Source organism: Ranitomeya imitator, chromosome 6, assembly GCF_032444005.1.
Source record: "Ranitomeya imitator isolate aRanImi1 chromosome 6, aRanImi1.pri, whole genome shotgun sequence".
NCBI classification, from domain to species: Eukaryota; Metazoa; Chordata; class Amphibia; order Anura; family Dendrobatidae; genus Ranitomeya; species Ranitomeya imitator.
Window position 1 is genome coordinate 565,545,757 of NC_091287.1, and position 15,558 is coordinate 565,561,314.

The window sequence follows — 15,558 nt, forward strand, 5'->3', positions numbered from 1 at the left end:
GGGTAAGTATAGCAATATTTTTTATTTTAATTCTTTATTTTACACTTAAATATGGATTCCGATACCGATTTCCGATATTGCAAACATATCGGAACTCGGTATCGAAATTCCGATACCAGATTCAGAGGATCGCCGACCTCATGGCCGACCCCACAGAGGGGTCGGGTCGGGTTTCATGAAACCCGACTTTGCCAAAAGTCGGCAACTTCTGAAAATGGCCGACCCGTTTCGCTCAACCCTAGTTCAGCATAATGGGATTGGCAATACCCAAAGTTTGTCTCCATAGGCTCAGCCAGGTGGGGGCAGTCAGCTCTCATATGGCCAGGCTCCTGGCACCGCCAGCAGACTATGGGGCCTCTTTCTCCTCCAGATAAGTCTTGAGTGGCCCTTCTGGGCTCTGCTTGTCGAGCCAGGGGTGGAGATCTAGGGAACCTAGATCTCTGGAGCTCTTTGGTTGCCCTATATCGTTCTATCAGGTCCATCATCTGGAGCGCGTTAGTAGGGGATGCTTGCCCGACCCATGATTGGAGGGAGTGGGGCAAACCCCTCCAAAATTTATCAGTCACTAGGCGGTCCAGCATGGCCACGGGAGACAGAACCTCCGGCTGCAACCATTTCTGAAATAAGTGCAACAGGTCATAATACTGGGAGCGAGCTGGCTTGGAGGGGTTAGACTCCCAATGATGTACCCGCTGGGCCCGGACCAACACATTTACCCCAAGACGTGCCAGTATCTCACCCTTGACGACTGCGTAGTCCTCTCTCTGCTCAGGGGATAGATCTTGATAGGCTTTCATAGGTCCTGGAGCCAGAAATGGAGCAATGACTTCTGCCCACTGGTCCCGGGGTAGTCTCTCCTGCTCAGCTACTCCCTCAAACATCTCCAAGTATGTCTCGACGTCATCAGATTTCTCCATTTTGGGAATCGCTGTGCGAACCACTTTCCGGACATCATGGATTCCCCGTGAAGCTCCTCTTGCCTGCGACGCCGTGATATGCTGTATCAACAGCTGGTTGGTTTCCTGCTGCTGCTGCGTAGCCTGCTGCTGTTGTCGCATAGCATCCACAAACACCTTTATTGTGGCCTCCATTTCTGCAGAGTTCCCCAACTGGGTCTGCGCCACTCCTTTCACCCAGGAAATAAGCTGGAGTAAAAATAAGCAAAAATAGCCTGGCCGCACTGCGTATGCCCGCATTCGAAACACCAAATTGTAGGGATTAGCTCAGGTGAGCAATGGCAGGGCCGCAGTAATGAGGCAACACACAGGCTTCCAGTCCAAAATTCAGTGGTTTATTGTCACTTTAAACAGTCCGAGACAGAAAGTAAGAGAAAAAACCAAACATACTCCAGCTTGGAGAACCACTGGTCTCAGACTCACCCTTACACGGGACAGGCTTAACTAAGCGGCTGCCAGATCAGCGGCTTCCGCCAGGTGCCATTCCCGGGGCTGCTAACAGTCGTGTCACCAACCTTTGTGACATGTGTGGGAGAGAAAACAGTTCAATCTCCTTCCAACCTAGTTCCATCCCCAGAATGACATGTGCCAAACAAAAGAAACTCCATTACATAGTCTATAGCCACCCCCACAGGTGAGGTATCCATCACATGGGCTGATCACATGATCGTGACATCACTGCAGGTCCTCAACCTTAGGGAAATAACAGGCCAAAACTTATCCTGCTGGGAGAAACATATCTTCCGTCCAGCACTACACCTTTTAGTGCACCACAATATACACACATACAGTGCCTGCAGGCCTTGCACTGATATGTATAGAGCGACATACACTCCCCTGCCTACCTAACACTGCAACCTGTATACTCCGGAATTAGTGCTTAGAAGGACTGTTGGTTTAGCTTGATTTGAGTAGTTTAAGATGTTAGACCCCACACTGACTAAGAAATACCCAAATCTGACCCTTTCTCAACAGCATCTCTCCTTACACTGTCTGATTCCGGAGCTGAATGCACCGAGCAGGGCGGTGTCTGGTCTCTTATACCCTTGATGATGCTGTGCGGCTAGCCAATCACTGCAAGACCACAACAAAGATGGCTGTAGCGTTATAGTGCCTGGCAGACAATCCCTGCATGTTGATTAGGTCTCTAAAGACTGCCAAAAATGCAGGGGGAAGACCCAAGTTCCCGTCGAGTAATCCTGGAAATGCCCGGTGCTCGCCGAGTACACTGAGTACAGTGTTACTCAGGCAAGTAATGAATAGTAGCCAGCACATTCGCTCATCACTAATGCAGACGTCTATTTTTACCAGAAAGAATAGACTTTTATCTATATGTTGACTTTTGAATTTGTATTTCTTTCTGGTTGGTCAAGAAAACAGAATTTTGCTTGTTTAAGTCTTTAATATTGATTTGTAAGTTGACATTTAATGTAACATAATTTGCTTTTATCCTTAATGACGAGTGATGTTTGCCGATATGCTAATTATACATTGTCCATAGAAGCCAGGTTGTTGGCATTCAAAACAGAGGAGGAAAATCTATGCAAATAGATTACATAATTAAGCAATGTGAGTTGATCTTATCAGCATTACCTGTAAATTACTGAATGAACGACATTTTTTAATCATAAAAAAAGGTTATATGCCTCTGTATAGAGATACAGAGAAACAGCCAGAGATTCAGCCAAGACATCCAAACATCCAAGCAGCTAAAGACTCTACAGGACGGCAGCCAAGACATCACTGCTCTATCACAAGAGACACAGATTTGTCATTTTATAGGACGCCAGAATAAGGGACTTTGGCCATGACTGGAAGACTACAGATCTGCTCCATTGACAATTGCTGAACCATGGATACATTTGTGAAAGCCAGGAATGGGATTCGCCAGTCGCCTTGCTCCATGGAGATGTATGGAGAAGCCAGGCTGTGACCCTCTGGTCAACTAGCCTTGTACCTGAATGGAATGTCATCTTCCTACGCTTGTCATTACCTTCTCTCTGTGTTTCCATAGGTGGGGTAGTCGGCCTTGGAAGATGAAGCCAGGTTGTGACTCTCCAGTCAACTGTCATTGTACCTGAATGGACTGTCAACTTCCTACACTTGTCGTTACCTACTCTCTGTATGTGTGCCACAGGTGGGGTAATCGGTCCTGGATGCTCTGAAGCAACAGCTGCTCTTATCCCAGTGAGACCCTGTAATGTGTACCATCATGTGGAGTACTTTGCTGGGACTGTTCTACATCTTATCTGCCTATTTTGAGGTTCAATAAAGTATTGCCACACTTCTTTATCCTCACCCGGTGTTGTCTCAGTTTCGCTATGGTAAAAGGGGAGGGGGCGTTCGGTGAGACAATACCTGGTCCATGCAGTTTTGGCTAGCAGACTGGGATGCCCGCCGAACCCCCGTGTCTCTACAATTGGGAGACAGTGAGTATCGCCTGGTACGAGGCAATAGGACTTTCTGTCCTGAGAAGGGGATCTTGTTGACTGAGGACAATGTATTTTGTCCATCTACCTGGATTCACTGTAAAAACATGGACGTAAGGAATTAAAAATAGCTGCATGATTGACCAGCCTAGGTTATTATTATAATTCACAACCTCAGATCTTTACAGTTGTCAACAAGTGATATTGTTAAGTCAACAATTCAGGAGAACTAAAGTGCGGACGTGTAAGACGAGATGGTGGATGACAAAGTCACTGACTCAACCTGGGAATGTGCCATGCAGAGCGAGCACAGCAGCACAGAGAGGTAACGATCTACGACATAGAAACAGGCAGGTAGGGGCAGTGGGGTGGTCAGAGGGAGAAGGTGGGCAACTGTTCCCCAGAGCACCCACACGTGGCAAGATTCCGGGCCAAAGGTTAGGTGTTTCCCAGTCTGACGCTTTTTTGCTGAAAATATGGAAGACAAGAAAATGGTAATTTGCAACACGTGCTGTACCAAGATCAGCAGGGATCTGACCATAACCAGCCTGACCACCACCAGCATTCTCAGGCACATGTCATTCAAGCACCCGACTAGATGGACTGACCATTTGGTTCCACAATCAGTGTCTGCGAGTGACACTACTGCCTCTTTCTCATGTGATACATGCTTGCCAAACTCCTTTCCAGCATGCAGGCACTGAGGCCTCCTGCGATTTTACCTGTCGTTGGACATTTGCAAGCACCATCAGCAACCATGTTCACTTCTTTGTCCTAGTGTAGCTTTCAGCTGTCCCTACACCAGGCCTTGGAACCCAAGCGGAAATATGCAGCCACCCATCCACAGGCCCAAATGCAACACCCCAGGTAACCGGTTGTTGTAGTGATGTTGCCTTCCTTTCGGGGAGGGTGATGTCACGCTTGAAGGCAAGGGAGATTCTTTCTATCAGGTAAGGCACTTGTATTCAACACATCTGAATTTAGGCCAGGAGGGGGAACTTAGGACCCGAATTCGGGGGAGCTCCCTTATACTTTGTATATCCTGGTCTGGAGAAGGAGCCAGTCAGTTTTGTAGTGAGTCTGGGAGTAGAAGGACGTCTGGAGCAGACGTGGGGTCCGAGCAGCCTCGAGGGAGCTGCTACCCCTGGAAAGAGTGACAAGCAAAAGGAGAGTTGAATTGTGGAGGAGCTTAGAGGGAAGAAGCACAGAGGAAGAGGATCAGCAGGGGAACAGCGGAAGACCACCCTAGGAGTCAGAGCGCAGAAGCCGGGTACCAGGAGCCCAAAGTCGTGTTGTTCTCCAGGATGCACGGCAGAACTGGAGGGCAAAGGACTGTATGTCAATGGCCTGCATCAAGTCTGAGGTGAAACAGTAACTTTAGAGCCTGAGGCATGATAGAGTCCCTATAAACAGGCTCAAAGTGCCTATCGTAAAGACATCTGTCTCAGGACAGGAGAGAGGGGACTTGAACTGAGCTTCAAGTAGCAGGGACCTAACCAACTAAACAGTGCAAGTAGGAAAGGCATACCAACCTCACCTGGGAGAGGGATCTCCTTTTGCCTCCAAGCTGGCCGGACCACAGCTACCCTGCACTTGGTACCCTGGACTGAGGACTATTACTACCATCAGTAAACCAGGTAAAGACTTTGCAAAGCTGTGTCCTTGTTCCTTGCTCATTTATCGGCTTACACCATCATCGCCATACACTTGGGAATCCCTGGGGATCCCGCTTCACCTGTGGAAAGCGTCAACATCTTGCTGCATACCATCACCCCAGAGGACCCCATTAAGCAGCGTCAGTCCCAAATGACCGAACACCACAGGTGGCGTCACGAACATAGACATTACAAAATCCCTTTAAAGACCTTTCCCTTTAATTGGGAGCCCAGGGCCACGGACCGGGTCGCAGCCACAGTGATATCCCCTTTAAGACTGGACCCGGTACCGAGTACCCCGCTGCCCTGGTTGGGGCGCTCCACAAACACTGAACTGGCACATTGCCAGACTGCTTGCACTGGAAAAGTTGCCATTTTGGCTTGTGGACACTGAGGCTTTCCGCAAAGTCATGGCAGCAGCTGTCCCTTGGTACTCGGTCCCCAGCTGCCACTTCTCTCATTGTGCTGTCCCTGCTTTACACAAGCACGTGTCCCATAACATCACATTTGCCCTGACTAATGCAGTTACTGGGAAGGTCCACTTAGCGACTGACACGTGGACAAATGCTTGTGGCCAGGATTGCTACATTTCCCTCACAACACACTGGGTGAACCTTATTGAGGCCGAAACCAAGATGGACCCTGGGATGGAACACGTGCTACCGATGCCTAGAATTATGGGCCTTTATTCCATCATGGTTTCCCCCACCTCCTACACCAGTTCCTGCACCCCCTCCTCCTCATCCTCCATCTCTTAACTGTCATCCATATCAGTCACAAGCTGAAAGCACTGCGGGAAAAGGTTCTGTTGAAACTCAATTCTTTAAGTGACAAACAGCACATTACTGCAGAGTTATTGAAGGGTCTAACAGACCAGACAGATGTGTGGTTCTCGCTGCTGAACCTACAACCCCAGGCATGTTCATGTGTAATAATGGCCGTATCCTGGTTGGCGGCTCTGAAGCTTGCGAACCTCATGCACAACATGCACAACCAACATGCACAACTTAGTGGTTCAGCGCTCTGAAAACCTAACCAGATTTGCTTGAGTTACTTGTGAAGGTAAGCCTCACGTGCACCTCTTTCTGCAAGTCACCTACAGTTGCCACCAGTCTGGCAGTGCTGCAGCAGTGCTTGCAACTGTCACCTCACCAACTGGTTTCCGATGTGACCACATGCTGGAACTTTACATTACATATGTTGACAAAAGTTTGTGAGCAGCAGAGGGCAGTAGTTGAATACCAGCTACAACTTTCCCGTCATTATTCTGGTCAGCCTCCCCACATAAGAACCAACAAGTGGGCATAAATGTGTAGCATCTGTGAGGTTCTACAAAATTTTGAGGAATCAGCAAAAATGATGAGAGGCGATGATGCTGTAATCAGCGTAATCATCCCGCTTCTGTGTCTATTCAAAGGCTCGCTCCTCATAATTAAAGAGGAAGCTTTGCATGCGGACTACTCATCCCAGCCTTATCTTATCTTCTCTGCTTGGATTGAGTGATAATGAGGAGGAGGAGGCTGATGAATAAAAGGAGGAACAAGAGATGGTTATCTGAGCTACAGATGGTATTAGCCACACCAACTTCATCCCATCAGTTAAGCGTGGAAGGGGCTGAAGAAGAGGAGGAGGAGATTGTTGTCTGTTGTTTTTGGGTGTATGCTTTCTTAATTATCCTATTCCCATTTGGTTAAAACATGCCTATCCTTCCCTTTATTCCTCCCTACCCTTGATTAGTGTTTTTGTGAGTAAGTTGCTTTTTGTTTTCCGTTTGTCTTTCATGTTTATAGTCTAACATATCTGTCTCAGGCCTCCTGAGGGAGGGGAGGGAACAACTTAGAGCATATCAGAAGCATAGCAAGGTCTGAGACTGGGGCCTCTCTACTGTGAGGAAAATGTATAATATAAGTTTTAGTTTCTCTGCCAGCACATATAGGGTGGGCGTTGACCCCCCTTCACTCTGTGTTTAGCTCTGGGGGAATTTTTTGCACTTCTAACCATGGTCCTGAAAACACATGGCAGCTGTAAAAACCCCCTCTCTTCCCCCCCCCCCCCCCCCTGAATACAACAAACCAACCCTATGGCAGACACTGGGTAACCTGAAGCTTGTGTGCGAGCAGGGTGTGGCTTTAAACTGCAGGTGACCAATCCTGCAAAGCCACCTGTGGTACCTCCCTTCTCAGTCAGGAATTTCTTTGTCTCCAGGGTCTGAGAACCTAAAGATCTCTGACCTCAGTGAATATCATTAACCAGCCCTTTTGTGAGGTCACAAGGCTGGGGTTTAAAAATCTCTACACTTAACCCAGCCTCCAGTCTTCAGTCTTAGTCTGAGCCTGAATCTTACCTGAGGGGCTGTTCTGACCCAGACCTCCTGATGCACTGGGGCATTTGGGGTCTGCCTGCCAGCATGGTTTTGCCTGACATGATCTGAAAACATGTGAGTTTTACCTTTCTTCTGTAATCCATGTTATTTTTATAATTACCTTGTACATATTTTCAAATGTCTCTTGTGTAACATCCTTGTAATATTTTCTATAAACACTGCCTAATCTTTCGGAGTAAAATATTCAATTTACTAGTTTTTCGTTCTTCCTGCTCTAAAATGTACCCTAAGTCTTCTGAAGGGAATTACGCTACTGTTTTGGGTTAGCTTCAGACCCGTTTAATCGAAGCTGGTGGCAGCATACCGTGTGCTGTGCCTTTGGGAGTCATTTTAGCGACGGTGTCGTTGATAATTATTGTTCCTGCCTGAGTGGGAGTATTTATATCGCCTCGCTGCAGCGTGCCCAATAGCCAGTACATAGCAGGCAGCCTTTCTGGTGACTAATTACCGTAGGTGCAGTACCTAGTCTGACCTGAGGGTAAGGGGGCGCCAGAGAGCTGCAAGTTCAAGCAGAAGTGTAAAGCGGGATATACATAAATCCCTGCAGTTCGTGGTATATTGATGAGCAGTAGGATACCTAAAATAAGCCCCTGCGGTAAACTAAGTGGTCAATAGCCTTGTGTGTGTTTTTTCATCACATTGTGGAGTGGAGGGATAACTAAGATAAGCCCCCCTGCACATGTGATAGCCGTCTGTTGGCCTAAAGTCACCCTGATCCGTGACGTAGGGGTGACGGTCACGGTGTGAATCGTGACATCTACCTTCAAGAATACCCCCAGGACAGGAATAGTTAGGGTCCCCCTTCCTCACTGAAGACCATCACAGCATGACACCTCCTGGTGGGAGTGGTAAGTCTTGCCTATTGGCAGTCTGGGACACATGGTTGACTCTATGTACCATTGCCTTTCCCATGACCCTTGCGTTATGCACATTTGGGCCAACACTGATTATTGTTTCTTCAATTTGTCGATCCACTCTACAAGAAGTTTCCATCTCTCCTTTCTGAGGCAGAGAGGGCTAAAAAAATGGTGCAGTACCAGAAGGCCCTAGTTGATCATTTCATACAAAAATTCCCATCTGATAAAACTGGTTGCAGAGACGACAGTTCCTTGGACAACCAAGCAGGAGAGATGATGGAGACACACACCAGGTCCAACAGAGGCAAGGGAAGATTATCAAAGGTCTGGGACAGTTTCATTAGACCCTCCGAGTTCCCAGGACCTGATGTACAAGGTACTTTAACAAGGAGGAAAAAGTTTTGGAAGCTGTTGAAGGAGTTCCTAGCTGACAATACCCTCGTCCTCTGTGATTCCTCTGTACCATACAACTATTGGGTATCTAAGCTGGACACCTGGCATGATCTGTCCCTCTATGCCTTGGAGGTGCTGGTCAAACTATCCCTCCTCCAGCACCTATCCCTACACTAAATGCAGTTAACAGTGGTAATAATAAGGAATAGAATTGCATAGATATAACCCAGATAAGGACTGTTAGTTTTTGGTTACATCAGCAAACACTGTAAGACTATAAACCCTGTCTATATGCCCCTAATGCACAACGATCCATTCTACAGAAGCTTTCCCTACACTAATTGGAGCCAACAGTAGAATTAATTGGGAATAGAATAGACGTAGCTCTCTAAAGGAATTTTGTTTTTTTGATTTCTGCAGCAAGGACTACAAGACAATAATCTTAGGCCTCCATCACATATCCAGATGATTCCTGTTCTGAAAAAAACAGCACTAGTGAAATCCATGGTCCATGTCCTTGTGCCATCCGTATATACGTATGTGACATCCTTGTGTAATACATATGATGTCTGTGTGTCTGTGTGCTGTCAGTGTGTTGTCAATATGACATGTATGGGATTAAATGCAGTGTAGAAATGAAAGAGTTTTATGTATTAAAGATGTTCAAAGATATAGATAGCGATGAGGAACATGATAGACGATAGATTTCTAATCAGTGCTTTGCATGCTTTTTTCTGTACTTGTATTTTTTTAAAATAAAATAAATTAATACAAAAATGAAGTGGGGTCCCCTGTAATTTTCCTAACCAGCTGAGGGGAAGCTACTGGCTGGGGGCTGATATTAATATTCTGGGAAGAAGCCAATAGCCATAAAGGTTCAAAGTCTATTAACATCAGCTCACAGCTGTTTGCTTAGCTTTTACTGGTCATGAATGGGGGAGACCCCCTAAAAAAATGACATTGGGTCACCAATATAATGACTAGCCAGCAAAGGCTAAACAAGACAGCTGTGGGCTGATATTAATAGCCTAAGAAGGGGCCTGGATATTGGCCCCTTCTCAGAATAAGAACATCAGCTCTCAGCCACCCCAGAAATAGCACATCCATACGTTGCGTCAATTCTGGTGCTTTAGCCCTTCTCGCTTGCCCTGGTGCAGTGGCAAATGGGATAATAGTTGTCAGGATTAAAGGGATGTTCAAAGGCACTTTCCGGTCCGATGAACTCTGCTGTGCTTCACGTTGGGCTTTGCAGATGACCTGGTGTGATTCCATAAGAATATCAGCCAGGGACTATATAAGGCTCATAGAGACTCACCCTTGTGTCTTGGTATTGCATTAAGACCTCTGTGCTACTGGCCCTTGGCTTGCTACTCAGCTTTCCTGCACTGCACCTGTCTGCCTGCGGTTTCCTAACGTCCTCTGCTTAACTGCAGTTTCCTGCACACTGCTTACCTGTGGTTTCCTGACATCCTCCACCTTCCTGCAGTTTCAAGCAGTCCATCTACCTGCGGATTCTTGACAACCTCTACCTGCCTGATGTTTCCTGCTCTCCGTCTGCTTGCCTGTGTTTTTTTGATGTCCTCCACCTGCCTGCTGTCTCCCAAACTGCACATACCTGCCTGCGGTCTTCTGGTGCTTGTCTGTCCGTGTTCTGTGTGTTCTTTCTATTTTCTGCACTGACTCCCATTTTCCATGTGCCCACCCACATCTTGAGCTTGGAAGATCTGCCTCACCTGGTGAGTCTAACAAGCAGTCTGTGAGAGGAGTCATTATGAGCAGTTTATGAAACGAGGTGACATGGGGAACAATCTGTGAGATATGGGAATAGGGCGCAGTCTATTTCAGAGGGCTCATAGGGAGCAGGTATGATAAAGAGGAGGCATAGGGTGCAGTCTGTAAGAGGAGGGAGCATGATGGACAGTTAGCTATAGAGGGGGCATGGGGAGCAGTCTGTAAGAGGAGGGAGCGTGAGGGACAGTTAGCTATAGAGGGGGCATGGGGAGCAGTCTGTGAGAGAGGGGAGCATGGAGGACGGAAGTCGGTGAGAGAGGGGGCATGGGGAGCAGTCTGTGAGAGAGGGGGCATGGGAAGCAGTCGGTGATAGAGGAGGAATGGGGAGCAGTCTGTGAGAGAGAGGGCATGGGGAGCAGTCTGTGAGAGAGGGGGCATGGAGGACGGCAGTCAGTGATAGAGGGGGCATGGGGAGCAGTCTGTGAGAGAGGGGGCATGGGGAGCAGTCTGTGAGAGAGGGGGCATGGAGGACGGCAGTCGGTGAGAGAGGGGGCATGGGGAGCAGTCTGTGAGAGAGGGGAGCATGGAGGACGGAAGTCGTTGATAGAGGGGGCATGGGGAGCAGTCTGTGAGAGAGGGGGCATGGGGAGCAGTCTGTGAGAGAGGGGAGCATGGAGGACGGCAGTCGGTGATAGAGGGGGCATGGGGAGCAGTCTGTGAGAGGGGAGCATGGAGGACGGCAGTCAGTGATAGAGGGGGCATGGGGAGCAGTCTGTGAGAGAGGGGAGCATGGAGGACGGAAGTCGGTGAGAGAGGGGGCATGGGGAGCAGTCTGTGAGAGAGGGGGCATGGGAAGCAGTCGGTGATAGAGGAGGAATGGGGAGCAGTCTGTGAGAGAGAGGGCATGGGGAGCAGTCTGTGAGAGAGGGGGCATGGAGGACGGCAGTCGGTGAGAGAGGGGGCATGGGGAGCAGTCTGTGAGAGAGGGGAGCATGGAGGACGGCAGTCAGTGATAGAGGGGGCATGGGGAGCAGTCTGTGAGAGAGGGGGCATGGGGAGCAGTCTGTGAGAGAGGGGGCATGGAGGACGGCAGTCGGTGAGAGAGGGGGCATGGGGAGCAGTCTGTGAGAGAGGGGAGCATGGAGGACGGCAGTCAGTGATAGAGGGGGCATGGGGAGCAGTCTGTGAGAGAGGGGAGCATGGAGGACGGCAGTCGGTGAGAGAGGGGGCATGGGGAGCAGTCTGTGAGAGAGGGGAGCATGGAGGACGGCAGTCGGTGATAGAGGGGGCATGGGGAGCAGTCTGTGAGAGGGGAGCATGGAGGACGGCAGTCAGTGATAGAGGGGGCATGGGGAGCAGTCTGTGAGAGAGGGGAGCATGGAGGATGGAAGTCGGTGAGAGAGGGGGCATGGGGAGCAGTCTGTGAGAGAGGGGAGCATGGAGGACGGAAGTCGGTGAGAGAGGGGGCATGGGGAGCAGTCTGTGAGAGAGGGGGCATGGGAAGCAGTCGGTGATAGAGGAGGAATGGGGAGCAGTCTGTGAGAGAGGGAGCATGGGGAGCAGTCTGTGAGAGAGGGGGCATGGAGGACGACAGTCGGTGAGAGAGGGGGCATGGGGAGCAGTCTGTGAGAGAGGGGAGCATGGAGGACGGCAGTCGGTGAGAGAGGGGGCATGGGGAGCAGTCTGTGAGAGGGGAGCATGGAGGACGGCAGTCAGTGATAGAGGGGGCATGGGGAGCAGTCTGTGAGAGAGGGGGCATGGGAAGCAGTCGGTGATAGAGGGGGAATGGGGAGCAGTCTGTGAGAGAGAGGGCATGGGGAGCAGTCTGTGAGAGAGGGGGCATGGAGGACGGCAGTCGGTGAGAGAGGGGGCATGGGGAGCAGTCTGTGAGAGAGGGGAGCATGGTGGACGGCAGTCGGTGATAGAGGGGGCATTGGGAGCAGTCTGTGAGAGGGGAGCATGGAGGACGGCAGTCGGTGATAGAGGGGGCATGGGGAGCAGTCTGTGATAGAGGGGGCATGGGGAGCAGTCTGTGATGTGGGGGGCATGGGGAGCAGTCTGTGAGAGAAATCAATCATTATTGCCAAGAAGAAATCAGATGAGGAACGAACATAAGAAAATTTCTTTATGGACTTTGAGATCTATGACATCTCTCCTATTGGCTGACATCAGATTTTGGAATATTTAGATCTCACCCACCTCCTGTCTCTGACACGGCCTGCACCAGGTATTTAGACTCTGCCAATACTCTCGTTTCCATGTTCTTCTTCCCCATTCCAAAATTCCTGAGAGATGTTATGGCGAAGCGACGGAGTGATCGCCACCGTGGTCCATTAAAACCTAAGAAAGAAACGACATGGAGACATTACTGGCTGCATACAGAACAAGAGTTTTCTAGCACCTCACCTCATTACCATAATACCCCTTACAAGCCTTAAAGAAAACTGTCAGCCAAAGTGCCCTAACATCCGCCACAATGCCCCTGGTGCTACCACCCTGGTCTATCCTATTTGGGAGGCATGCACCGCCTCATGAAGAATTGTGTAGGGCCTCACAGTTTAAGAAGTATCATTACACATTGAAAAATCTGATGTGGAGAGCAGGGATGATAACTGTGCATGTGAACTTATCTGTGCCCTGTTTCCAAGAGATAGTAACTGCAGCTTCATCTCCCTCCTCCCCACCCCCTGTTTTGTGTATGTTAAATGACTCTGAATGCATTTCGGAGATCCTACATGATGCTTTAATCTCACCGTATCCCTCGGTGGACAGATACAACACTGGGATGTAGGGGCGTGCACTGAACTGCTCGGCGTGATTTATCAGAGCTTCTTTCACCGTCTCGTAACCGCACAGGACAACCACAGGTTCTGAAAATTTCCAGATGGTGAACACGGAGCCGTATTTTTGGCTGAGCTGATGGGGGAAACACATTTGATAAATTAATAAACAGCTGCCATACATTTCTTTTTCCTTAAGATTGGATCTATAAATTTTCAGGAGAACTTACAATGTAAAGATGGCAAAAATTAAAAGTCGGGGATCGACCAAAACACGAAACCCAATGCAAGTCAATGGGGAATCAAAGTCGGCAGTGAGTGGAGGACAGGAAAATACCTACAGTGCCCATTTAAATGCCAAAAACATCAATTCTTATTTCTTAAGCTTGTCAATCTTAATTTACGTCGCCAACGAGTATGCCCCCCCCCCACCTGATGAAGGAACCTGCACTTCATCTGCACCTTCCTCTTTGTCCCCGTGTAAGGTGGTATAGTATGCGGGAAGGGGAACCTGACTTTCAGCAGGGTCAGATTCTGGCTGTGTAGAGTGCAAGGAGAATGTAGCATTCTAGGTCAATATACCAGCAGACTCATCTAGCAGTGGCTTGCCAATGGGCATGATGAGGAGGAAACACAGATATAGGCCCAAATAATAAAGTGGGCTAAATGTAAAATTGGTAACAGGACTAAACAGGCGGCATAGCTTTCTTCAGTGGAGGATAACTGTAATGAGTGGCGCAGACTCAGTTAGTAGGCCCAAAATAAAAAAGTTGGCTATGTGCAGTTCAAAAGGGGTAACATGAGTAAACAGGCGGCATATCTTTGTTCAGTGGAGGACAACTGTAATGAGTGACGCAGACACAGTTACTAGACTGTTGTGAATTCCGCTCTTGGGCTCCCTCCGGTGGTTGTAAGTGGCACTTTTGTGAGTTCTGCTCTTGGGCTCCCTCTTGTGGTTTCAAGTGGTATGGCTGCTCCTTGGATTTAGCTGTCAGCAGCTGCTTCTACTAATTGTCTTTTCTGCTCGGCTATTTATGCCTGGCTCTTTCCTTCAGCCAGTGCCACTTGTAAATGTTTCCTGGTTGGATTCACATCTCTTTGGATTTCCCTGTTATCCTGACCAGTTCAGCAAAGCTAAGTTCTTGCTTGCTCTTTTCTGTCCACAGATTGTGGACTTATTCGTTCTTTGCTTTCTATGTTTGTCCAGCTTATCAGTATGAATTATCTCTGTATTGCTGGAAGCTCTGGGAAGCAGATTTACCCTCCACACCTTTAGTCAGGTGTGGAGATTTTTGTAATCTCTGCGTGGATTTTTGTAGTGTTTTATACTGACCGCACAGTATTCCATCCTGTCCTATCTTTCTAGCTAGACTGGCCTCCTGTGCTCATCCTGATTTCATTCTGTGTATGTCTTTTCCCTCTCCACTCACAGTCATTATTTGTGGGGGGCTGATCTATCCTTTGGGGATTTTCTCTGAGGCAAGATAGTTTTCCTGCTTCTATCTTTAGGGGTAGTTAGCTCTTAGGCTGTGACGAGGTGCCTAGGGAGAGTTAGAAGCATCCCACGGCTACTTCTAGTGTTGTGTTGAGCTTAGGGACTGCGGTCAGTACAGATACCACTTCCTTCAGAGCTCGTTCCATGTTGCTCCTAAACCACCAGATCATAACACTAGACCCAAAATAAAAAAGTAGGTTAAATGAAATTCAAAATTGGTAACAGGACTAAACAGGCGGCATTGTTTTTTTCAGTGGAGGACAACTGTAATAAGTGGCGCAGACACAGATTGTAGGCCCACAATAAAAAAGTAGGCTAAAAGCAGTTCAAAATTGGTAACAGGACTAAACAGGCGGCATAGCTAGGTACTGGGGTGGGCTCCTCTGCTGAGTAGCAGACAGTGGTAGTAGGCGCAAAGTTTTAACTGGTCTAAATGGAGGCCAAGACCTCTGTATATTTTAACTATCATCAGCAGCTGCAAATGGAGGAATTTGAGAAGTCAGTAAGAGGAGGCCAAAAGCAAGACATTTTTCAGGCAACCTATGTGTCAGCAGGAGAAGGTGGGGCAAAATAATTTGAAATCCATGATTGGTTCATTTTAATGAAGGTTAGATCATCAACATTCTGGGTAGCCAGACGTGTCCTTTTTTCGGTCCGTATTGAACCAGCAGCACTGAAGATTCTTTCTTATAGCACACTAGAAGCAGGGCAAGCGAGCTTTTGTAATGCATATTCTGCCAATTCAGGCCAGGTGTCTATTTTAGATGCCCAGTAATCAAAGGGAATGAGCTGTGAGGGAGAACATCGATACGGGAGGAAAAGAAGTTAGTAACCATACTGGACAAATGCTGTCTCCTGTCACTTTGAATCGATGCAGCA

General features: G+C 48.4%; 1 protein-coding gene across 1 annotated transcript in view; it reads right to left on the reverse strand.

The window, feature by feature from the left end:
* Positions 1-15,558, reverse strand: part of LOC138643211 (cytochrome P450 2C20-like) — a 206,524-nt gene that overhangs the window by 103,315 nt on the left and 87,651 nt on the right. The window contains exons 3-4 of the mRNA XM_069732058.1: positions 13,158-13,320; positions 12,604-12,744 (exon numbers count right to left, since the gene is read on the reverse strand). Of these exons, the coding sequence (XP_069588159.1) occupies positions 12,604-12,744; positions 13,158-13,320 (304 nt within the window). The remainder of the gene's footprint in view (positions 1-12,603; positions 12,745-13,157; positions 13,321-15,558) is intronic.